Below are 11,503 nucleotides of genomic sequence, written 5' to 3' on the forward strand. Positions count from 1 at the left end.
TTCATGGTATCAGAGCCATCAATGGCAAGCATGATTCAATCTAATGCTTCTTATAACTTTGTTACACCTGTAAAATTGGATCGGAACAATGTTATTTTGTGGAGAACACAAGTCTTAGCATCAGTCAAAGGAAATGGATTAGAAGGCTTCATCAATGGTGTTTTGAAATGTCCAGAGCAATTTCTTCCACTTACCAGCACTGGAGAAGCTTCGTCGTCAAATGTAAGTGAGCTACGATCTACAAATCCTGACTTCATTGCTTGGGTGAAAACAGATCAACTCCTCTTGAGCTGGATGCTATCATCCATTCAGCAAAATTTGCTGTCAACTGTGATCGACTGCACTACTTCAAAACAGCTTTGGGACTCACTTAACAGTATGTTCATTTCTCAGTCTCAAGCTCGAATTCAAACTCTTAGAATGCAAATCCAAACTGTCAAGAAATGATCTGTGAGTATGGTTGAGTATTTCACTAAAATCAAACGAATAGTTGATACGTTAGCCTTAGCAGGAAAACCAGTAGAACTTAATGACTTTGTTATGCATGTGTTGACTGGTCTAGACTCTTCTGATTATGAGTCTTTGACAACTGTTGTCCTAGCTAGAGAAGGAACAATTACCTTAGATGATCTGTATTCATTGCTTCTAAATCATGAAAATAGAATTGAACAAAAGAAAGGAAAGCTTGCTAGTGATGTTATGCATCATATGTCAGCAAATGTAGCTCAGAAAGGTTCATTTTCTGGTAAAAATAACAATGGCTTTCAGAAAAACTTTGGAGGTAATTTTGGTGGTGATAATAGTTCAAATGGTGGTTATAACAATAATGGATCTCAATTTGCTGGTGGTAGAAATTTCTCAGAGGTTGTCTGTCAAATTTGCTTCATTCCTGGACATGGAGCAAATAGGTGCAAGAACAGGTTTAATCCTTCTTTTGTGCCTCAGAAAAATTTTGTTAGAGGAAATTTCAGAGGTCAATATGGTAGAGGCAGGTCTTTTAATGGTTTTGGAAGAGGTTCAATGTTTCCTGATCCTCATTTTGGATCAAATTTTGGAAACTCTTATATGCCAAGAGGTGCTATTTTCCAAGCCAATATGGCATACTCAGATCCTGCTATCATCTCTGGTTATCCTTATTTTAATCACACCACTGGGCTTAATAACTTTCGTTCTGGTTTCACTAATGGATTCACTAATGGATTCACACCATATGCACCTAGTTTCACTAATGGAGTGCCTAGTAATTCAGCTCCACCAACTCAGCCACACTATGCTGCAAATCCTGAGATGATTGAAGATCCCTCATGGTACATTGACAGTGGAGCCACAAATCATATCACAAATGATTTAGGTAAGCTTGTCAATTCTAATGCTTATATTGGTAATGAACAATTACTGGTTGGTGATGGAAATGCATTGCTTATTGAATATATTGGATCAATTCAGCTTGTCACAAACACTTTTGAATCACTGCTCCTAAATCATGTTTTACATGTACTAAAAATTATCAAAAATTTACTTAGTGTTTCTAAACTGCTTGCTGACAATAATGTTACACTTGAATTTGTTGGCACATCTTGTTTCATTAAGGACAGGAGCACAAGGATCATCTTGCTTGAAGGAGTTGCTAAAGGAGGTCTCTATAAAGTCAAAAGTTCAGTCTCTTCCTCCCATCTTCAGTCTGTTACTAAGTCAGCTGCTGTCAATACAGTCACTCTTAGTCAAAATAAGTTTCAGTCTCTTTTTGCTTGTCTTTCTCATTCAACTTGTGAAAAACTTAGTTCAGATTTCTGTCAGGGCAGTGGCAAAGTTTGTTTGTCTGTTGTGACTGAGAAAACTCTTGATGTAAATCTTCTTCATAGAAGATTGGGGCACCCTGCCATTCACACTTTAAAAACAGTTCTGAATTCATGTAAAAAATTTAATGATATCAATAAAACTCAAGAGTTAGAATTCTGTAATGCCTGTTAATTTGGGAAGAATCATCTGCTTCATTTTAATTCTGCTCAAACTACTTCTATAGCATCATTACAACTTCTTTATGCAAATCTTTGGGGACCTTCTCATGTTGTTTCCAGCCAAGGTTATACCTATTATATGTCCATACTTGATGATTTTAGCAGATTCACTTGGATTTTCCCATTAAGAGCAAAATCTGATGTTCTGCCTGTGTTTGTCAGTTTTAAAAATTTAATTGAAAAACATCTACAAAGAAACATCAAGGTTGTTCAAACAGATTGGGGTGGGGAATTCAGGTCATTTTCATATCTGCTCAATAACTCAGGAATACACTTTAGACATCCTTGTCCTCACATTCATCATCAAAATGGGAGAATTGAAAGAAAACACATGCATATAGTTGATATTGGTCTCACCTTAATTGCCCAAGCTCATCTACTCTTACCTTTTTGGTGGGATGCCTTTTATACAGTAGTCTTCCTGATCAACAGACTCCCTACACCAACTCTACATAATATATCTCCATATCAGAAACTTTTTCATCAAACACTAGATTATTCAACTCTCAGAGTCTTTGGTTGTGCATGTTTTCCTTATTTTAGACCTTATAACAGACACAAACTAGAGTTTAGAACTGGGAGATGTATTTTTATTGGTTACAACTCTCATCATAAGGGGTATAAATGTCTTCATTCTTCTGGGAGCGTCTACATTTCTAATCATGTAATCTTTAATGAAAAATCTTTTCCTTATGCTCCTGGTATAGATTTTTCATCAGTAACAGAAGTTGTTTCAGTCAATTCTTCAGTTGAGTCAATCCCTGAGTCTGCTTCTGTTACACAATTCCAGGCTCCTTTAACAGCAACTTTAGCAGCTGATCCTGTATCTCCAGTTTCCAACTCTCATCAGGTATTATCTCAAACTTTTAATACACATGATATCTCTCTATCACACTCAATTACTGCCATACCTGATATCTCATCATTTAATTCTCATTCTCAAAATTCCCCCCTCATATTCTTCCTGCACCTCCTTACATTGGCCATTCTATGATAACTAGATCCAAGAATGGCATTTTCATGCCAAAGTCTTATCTTTCTGTTCTTTTAGCACAAACATATGAGCCTACCTCTGTTTTTCAAGCTTTATCTGATCTATTATGGTTCAAAGCTATGCAAAATGAGTTTAAGGCATTAAAGGTTAACCACACATGGGATTTGGTTATGCTTACTGCTCCTGTTAAGGTAGCTGGTAACAAGTGGGTTTTCAGAATCAAATACAATCCTGATGGAACCATTCTGAAGTACAAAGCAAGGCTGGTTGCTAAGGGCTTTCATCAGACCCATGGTGTTGATTATACTGAAACTTTCAGTCCAGTAGTAAAGGTTTCTACTGTCAGGGTAGTTCTCAGCATTGTAGTCATGAACAATTGGGTTCTTAGGCAAATAGATGTCAATAATGCCTTCCTAAATGGCTTTCTTGATGAGGAAGTATATATGTCACAACCTGAAGGCTTTATTGATCCTCACAAACCTCAGCACATTTGTAAATTGAGGAAAGCTCTTTATGGTTTGAAACAAGCTCCAAGAGCTTGATTTGCTAGACTTAAAGCAGCTATGCTTTCTTAGTGGCATTTCCAGAATTCCAAGTCAGATAATTCACTCTTTTATAAGAGAGAAAATGGGCACTTAATTCTGGTTTTGGTGTATGTGGATGATATTATTGTTACTAGTTCCTGCTCAGCAAAAGTTCAGCAAGTCATTCAAGATATGCAGCAGACTTTTGCCTTGAAAGATCTAGGAGAACTCAGTTACTTCTTAGGCATTGAAGTCTCTAAAATTCAAAATGGAATTCATTTGTCTCAGGCTAAGTACATTGCTGATGTTTTGGCAAAGCATGATTTAGTTAACTGCAGTCCAGTGCCAACACCTATGTCTACAGGCCAGCAGCTCACCAAAGCTTCAGGTTCTGAAATTTCCAACATATCTCAATTTAGAAGCATTATTGGGGCACTGCAATATGTTACTCTCACTAGACCAGAAAATAGCTTTTACTGTCAACAAGCTCAGCCAGTTCCTTTCTAATCCAAGAACTGCTCATTGGGAAGCCTGCAAAAGGCTGTTAAGATATCTCAAAGGCACTATACATTTTGGTCTGCAGTTCTACAATTGTAGAGTTATGCAGTTAAATTGTTTCACTGACTCAGACTGGGCTTGTGATCGAGGTCATAGGAAGTCAGTTGCTGGTTTTAGAGTTTACCTAGGTGCTAATCTTGTTTCATGGTCATCTAAGAAGCAAGCAGTTGTCTCAAGATCCAGTACAGAAGCTGAGTATAGAGCTTTGGCTCATGCTACATCAGAGGTCATTTGGATACAGTCCTTGCTTGCTGAGCTAAGAATTCAGTTAAGTACTACCCCAATTATATGGTGTGATAATCAGGGTGCAATAGCATTGGCTTACAATCTAGTTTATCATGCTAAAACAAAGCATGTTGAGCTGGACATTCATTTCATCAGAGATAGAGTGGCATCAAAAGAGTTAATTGTTTGTTTTGTTCCTAGTGAAGATCAAACAGCTGATGTCTTAACTAAAGCTCTCACTTTCACTCAGTTTCATTATTTGCGTAGCAAATTAAATGTTCACCCTAGAAGCCTCAGATCAAGAGGGGATGTTAGTGAAGCTGATGATTTGTAGAGAACAGAAAAGAAGCTTCAGTTTAAGAGGGGATGTTAGTGAAGCTGCTTAATATGAAGAACAGAGGATTCGAGTGGAGCTTATTTAGCTATGCTTGACTGTAGCAGATTCACTTACTCAGCTGATGTGGCATGGTGACGTGGCCTAGTTAGTTATTTTGAACAAGCATTCTTCATATGTGTGTAACAGATTACTAACAAAGTGTAACAAGCTACTCTCGTGCAATATATATATAAGTGTAATATGTTCAGATCCAATTAATAAAATAGTTTCTCAAGTTTTCTTTATGTTGCTTTCTTTCATTTTCTTTAGCTTTCTCACTTGCCAAACATAAATACTTAAAGTTCTTTCAGTGTGTGTGTGTGTACACTTAGGGGTCTTTAGAATCCAATCCTATGTACACTTAGGAGTCTTTAGAATCCAATCCGATCTACTCAACATGTCTGATCCGTAGAAATCTAATTCGTAAAAATTCGATCGATGGATTGGTAGATTGGATTGGATTGAAAATTTGAAAATCCACAAGCGGTAGATTGGATATAGATTTACTTTTGTAAATCTGCGAATCCGCCAAAAAAATATTTATTTAATAAAAAAATTAAAATTGTAAATGTGGCATTAGTGCTTACTAATAAATAAATAAATTAGAATATAATTATATTATATCTTATCGGATAATAATATAAAATAAAAATAATTAAATAAACAAATATAGTTTCCTAAGCAGTAACTACTGATCTAAACAAATGAGTTTTTTTTTGTGTTAAATATTTTGAAACTTTGAATGCATTTTATAACTTTATTTAAACAATTAATTTATTTAAATCTTATTTAATCTTGAATTTGATCGGTAAGAAATAATTTTTAAATTAATTTTTTTTTATTTTGTTAGTTCATGGATAAGACAGAATTAAATAAATAAAATACAAACTTTGAATGTGTTTCAGGTGAGCTAAGGTGTTTCTAATTACTAAGCACTTAATTATCCATCTATGATATATGGTATCATCGTGAATTTCAAGTTAAATATAGTTGTCCCCTACCTTCCACTCCTCTTTTTTTTTTGTATTTATTTTGTTGACATTTCTTTGGTACATCTGTGGACTATTTCAAGTTCTGTTGTTTATTGAAAATATGGTTCATTAAAGCAGGTATTTCATAATTACAGTGTCTGATGGGCTATTGTTATGGCTAATGAGTTAGTTGTGCATTTCTATGGTTATTGCTAATTTCAATGTTCATTTTGCAATCCAGCAATTGAGATGCGGATATAGAATATTGACATCTTCAACTGTCGCAGACCTTACGGTTGCAGAGTTTTGAATTTATTCTATCTAGGATTTATTGTATTTTATTTATTTATTTATTTAATATTTTTGGATAGGAAACAAAGAAACTAGTATTAGTAAGAACTTGAATTTATTGTAGCTATGAGATTTATAACTTGTAGTGGGTGTACTGGGTGGAGATGGTAATAAGAAATTGGCAAATTTTAGCTATTGTTGTTCGAGTGGTCTAAGTATGTCCTCAAATTTATGTACTTGTTAATGTATTTATGGTTTCAGTGATTAAATCCTTCTTAAAGAAATTGAAGCGTGAGAGAATTGGTTTTTTAATTTATTGAAACTGAAACCATAAATTTATACAAGACAGTACGTGAGATTAAAGGAGCAAGTGGCCTAAACTTAAGCTATTGCTTTCCTAATTAATGGCCAAATCACAGCCACTAATGCATGACATTTATGCACAGCTAGCATAAAAGGAATATTTATAAAAGAATTAAATCATTGAAGATATTCTATAGAGATAATCTAGACGTTGGAAATCCCTTTGATAGTGCTCTGCATTCCGCAAATTAATCTCCATGATTTTCCAGTGATTGAGTTCTTTCTGTAAATTGATCTTCATGATTTTCCAATGATTGAGTTCTTTCCTTATCACTTCTTACTTCTGATCTATCTTGAAGGTCTTATGGTGAAATTGTAGATTCAATCTTATAACGTTGACTGAGAACTACATATAGTGCAAATTAGAAAACTTATTTTTGACTTTTGAGTGAGCCTGTTTATTTTGTCAGTATTTGATCCCTGATGGTGGCTGTCTAAGTCTCCTTATTACTTTCTTTCCACTGTTCCTAACCTTGAGAAAATTGTTATTATCTGCCTGGTGACTGGTCAAGTTGGAGCTATTCGGCTTGGGATTAGCAGGGCGTTGCAAAATTGGGAACCAGATCTACGTGCCGCGCTCAGATCCGGTACAACCTGCTAAAGCATTCTCTTTCATACCTTTTACTTCAAATGCTACCTTCTACTAATATTAGAAATTTATGCTAATCCACATAGCGAGAACTTCTTTACGTCATGTTAATGTTGGTATATTAACCAGTTGTTCATAACGTAACCCTACTCGCGTGTCTTAACAGCTGGGTTCTTGACGAGAGATTCACGTGCGGTTGAAAGGAAAAAACCAGGGAAGGCAAAAGCGAGAAAGAGCTTCCAATGGGTTAAGAGTTAATCGACAATTGGGGCTTCCATTTCAATGGCCCACGTTCTATGGAAGTTCAGTTTTGCCTCATTGCAATAACTTGTTGAGGCTTGAGAGTATCCAACCGGCTGGGCACATCCATTCAACACGCCCTGCTTCTTGCTTTCTGTACGCTCACGGTCATGGAAAAGCTGTGAAGATTTTTGAGCAGTTAATTTGTTAAACGAAACTGTTTCTAGTTTGTACCCTTATTTCATCTTTATGTGCAAATACAAGAGAGGAGCATATGTTGAGCCCTGAATTTCGGTGTTGAGTACTGTAATGTCTTTGCTTTAAGGACAATCGTACAGTATTAGGATTGATTTTACCATTGCTTCTCTTGATTGTAGCCAGACGGAAATTATTAGTTTGGATTCAAATGTGAAGATATATAATGTTGGGGGAGAATAATGCAAAAAGATTGTTCAAATAATATTAACTTTATCAACCCTTTCGACCGACGGTAAAAGATCTTAACAGAAGCAGCCTTGTAAATAGGAGAACATATCGATGACTAAATCAGCCAGCTGTCTAATTATCCACGAATGTTTATTAAAAGGGAGACTTTGTATGCGATCAAGCAGTAGCAGTAGTAGTTGATACATAATCACTGAAGGTTTATTGAAAGGGAAACTTTATACTAACAACGCCATCGATCACGTTATATTATTTTTTTTAACGTCTCTATTAATTAATTAATGATTTCTCTTCCTACTGCCCTGGCGAACGCGGGATGGGATGCTTTGTTCGTTTCTAAAGAAATTATCAGGATCCGCCTTAGTTTTGACATCAACCAATCTTTTGAAATTGTTCTTGAAGTATTTGTTTCCCCAAACGCCGGCTTCTTCGACGCTTGTGTAATTGTCACCAAAGTTATTTCTTCCGATTTCCAGATCCTTGCAATTGAAATATGTAGCTCGGGGATTTTTGGTAACATAGGGAGCCATGTAATCGTACAGCTTTCTGTCCAACTCAATCACCCTTTGGGATTCTTCATCATCATACCATTCCGCATAATACATGAGGTGGAATTTGTTGCTCCTGTGCGGGAATGCGGTTGCCGTCTCCGAGATCTCGTTGAATCTTCCGCCATAAGGAAATGAAATCACGTAAATGTTGTGCCCTCCTTCTTCATACAGAACCTCATACATCCCTTCCAAGGCTTCGACAGGAATAGGTTCCCTCACGTAGTCAGATTTTGCTTTCATGTAGTATTTGGCAAAACTAAGCCTGTCAAGCAATAACTCCAAATTCAGATTCTCTTTTGCGTTGAATGCACGATGGTAGACGGTTGATTCAACCCAGCTCATTTCTTGGCAATCTTCTTTCCTCACACCAAGCTCAGGGAACCTCTCCTGCATCAGCGGAAGCAGCCTATCTACTCCACCCAGATACTCGGCCGAGAATATGGCCACCATCGTTCTCTTTCCTTCCACTGATTTAAGCCCAGCACTGATTACTAATTCTTCCGGAAGCTTATACGCAATCTGCTGCCATTTGTGATGGATCTGTGTTGCATTCTGTTCCAAGGTTCTTACAACTGTGAATACAGTCACAGTTGACGGGACATCCACTAGGTTCACTTTCCAAGCGACAAGGATTCCGAAGCTAGCTACCCCACCTCCTCGAATGGCCCAAAAAAGATCTTCTCCCATTGATTTTCTATCAAGAATCCTGCCATTAACGTCCATCAAGTGAGCATCAATTACTTGATCAGCAGCAAGACCGTATTTACGCATTAAGTAGCCAAACCCTCCACCACTTAAATGTCCACCAACCCCTACAGTGGGGCAAACTCCTGCCGGAAAGGCAAGAAGGTTGTTACTTTCCTCAGAAACTTTGTAATATAGTTCCCCAAGGGTGGCACCAGCTCCAACCCATGCTGTCTTCTCTTCTGCATCGACGTCGATTTGATTAAAGTTTATCAAATCAATCATCACAAATGGAACCTCAGAAACGTAAGAGAGACCCTCATGATCATGACCCCCACTTCGAACTATGGTTCGTAGGCCATGTTTTCGGGCACATTTGAGGACCGATTGAATTTGTGATACGTGAAATGGCGTGACAATGACTTGAGGTCTCCGGTACTCGGGCGATGCGTACAGAAGATTTTGTTTTAAATTATTCAATATCGATATATATGAAGAGTTGCTTTGGGTAAAAATTACTTTAGAAATGAAGGTGTTCTCAGAGTGTAGAGAGAGGCATTGAAGAAACTTCTGATTAGTGTCATGATGAACATGATCATCAGCTAAAGCTATCCCATGAAGAAATGATAACACAAGAACTAAAGTAGTAGTAGAAATATTAAATGGCAGAATTGATGTAGTGCTTTTAGTTTGAGGCTTCATTTTGGTAGATGTCTGATGATGAGTGAGTAGCCAAATGAATTCTATCCCTTAACTATATATCCTTTCAATCCAACAGCTCTCCTTGACCCAGTAATTTTAATAGTGTGGTATGCGGTGTATGATTGTTGATAAATATCGTATGTTAATAGTTTTATATTCTAATCATGATTGATTATATATTATGATATATTACATCAATGCACGAACAATTTCGTGACTGGCTGCATGTATATGTTCAGACATAGAGTGGAATATTTGACGGTCCTATTGGGTGGGCTTCTTATATTTATTGTGAAATGCAGTGTGACACCTGAAACAGTCGAAATAAATGAATTGTTTAAAAAAATATATATAGTAACATTGCGATTTTATTCGGTACTTAATTTTTTTTTGTTTTAACCACGAAGTATTATGGGGAGAGTCTCAACTGTGGGAGGCACTTTTAAGTCGGTACCACAATTCAGACTAAAAGTCCCTGCTCGAATCGGGAGGCACATATTTTCCCAACAAAGATGACTTCTCTGAGACTCGAATTGGGGAGCAAACCCAGTCAAGCCACTTAAAAGGGACTCCATTGCTAGTAGAGCCAATACTTTGTTGATTTGTTCGGTGCTTAAATAATGCCCACTTTGTACAACTGTTTCCTTTTTTTTTTTTTACATTAATATCAATTATTAAGCTCTTATGCCGGTCGAAAAAAGTCTATTAAGCACAATTCTAAAAGAGCATGAGAGTTCAATAGGAAGTTTAATAAGTCAATTAAGCACAGTTATATAAAAGTATGAGAGCTCAGTATGAAGTTTTATTTTTATTTTTGAGAAGAGAGCTCAGTATGAAGTTTAATAAGTTAAGTAAGCACAATTATACGAGAGCATAAAAGCTTAGTGTGAGGCTTCATTTTGGTGGATGTCTGATGATGTGTGAGTAGCCAAATGAATTCCATCCCTTAACTATATATCCTTTCAATCCAACAGCTCTTCTTGACCCAGTAATTTTAATATTGTGGTATGCGGTGTATGATTGTTGATAAATATTGTATGTTAATAGTTTTATATTCTAATCATGATTGATTATATATTATGATATATTACATCAATGCACGAACAATTTCGTGACTGGCTGCATGTATATGTTCATACATAGAGTGGAATATTTGACGGTCCTATTGGGTGGGCCTCTTATATTTATTGTGAAATGCAGTGCAACACCTGAAACAGTCGAAATAAATGAATTGTTTAAAAATATATATATAGTAACATTGCGATTTTATTCGGTGCTTAATTTTTTTTTTTTTTGTTTTAACCACAAAGTATTATTGAGAGAGCCTCAACTGTGGGAGGTATCTTTAAGTCCGTACCACAATTCAGACTAAAAGTCCTTGCTCGAACTGGGAGGCACATATTTTCCCAACAAAGACGACTTCTTTGAGACTCGAACTGGGGAGCAAACCCAGTCAAGCCACTTAAAGAAGACTCCATTGTCAGTGGAGCCAATACTTTGTTGATTTATTCGGTGCTTAATTAATGCCCACTTTGTACAACTATTTCCTTTTTTTTTTACGTTAATATTAAATATTAGACTCTTATGCCGGCCAAAAAAAGTCTATTAAGCACAATTCTAAAAGAGCATGAGAGTTCAATAGGAAGTTTAATAAGTCAATTAAGCACAGTTATATAAAAGTATGAGAGCTCAGTAGGAAATTTAATAAGTTAAGTAAGCACAATTATACGAGAGCATAAAAGCTCAGTAAGAAATTTAATAAGTCAATTAAGTATAAATACATGAGAACATGAGAGCTCCTACATGAGAGTTTAATAAGAAATTTAATAAATTAATTAAATACAGCTATATAAAAATATGAGAACTCAGTAAAAAATTTAATAAATTAAATAAGCACAGTTAAATTAGAGCATAAAAATTCGGTAAGAAATTTAATAAGAGCATAAAAATTCGGTAAGAAATTTAATAAGTAA

General features: G+C 36.0%; 2 protein-coding genes across 5 annotated transcripts in view; one reads left to right on the forward strand and one right to left on the reverse strand.

Moving 5' to 3' along the window:
• LOC102612623 (UPF0496 protein At3g49070) overlaps nucleotides 1–11,503 on the forward strand; it is an 85,608-nt gene that overhangs the window by 22,713 nt on the left and 51,392 nt on the right. The gene's annotated exons all lie outside the window — the stretch shown is intronic.
• On the reverse strand, nucleotides 7,643–9,541 carry LOC102613231 (tetrahydroberberine oxidase-like). The gene has a single exon (XM_006490419.3). It carries the CDS (start codon nucleotides 9,528–9,530, stop codon nucleotides 7,872–7,874), a length of 1,659 nt encoding a protein of 552 aa, XP_006490482.2. The 5' UTR covers nucleotides 9,531–9,541; the 3' UTR covers nucleotides 7,643–7,871.

This window comes from Citrus sinensis, chromosome 9 (genome assembly GCF_022201045.2).
Source record: "Citrus sinensis cultivar Valencia sweet orange chromosome 9, DVS_A1.0, whole genome shotgun sequence".
Classification (NCBI taxonomy): Eukaryota; Viridiplantae; Streptophyta; class Magnoliopsida; order Sapindales; family Rutaceae; genus Citrus; species Citrus sinensis.

Excerpts from the sequence above, each read along its gene's own strand:
- LOC102613231 (XM_006490419.3), bottom strand. The coding sequence starts at position 9,530 with ATGAAGCCTCAAACTAAAAGCACTACATCAATTCTGCCATTTAATATT.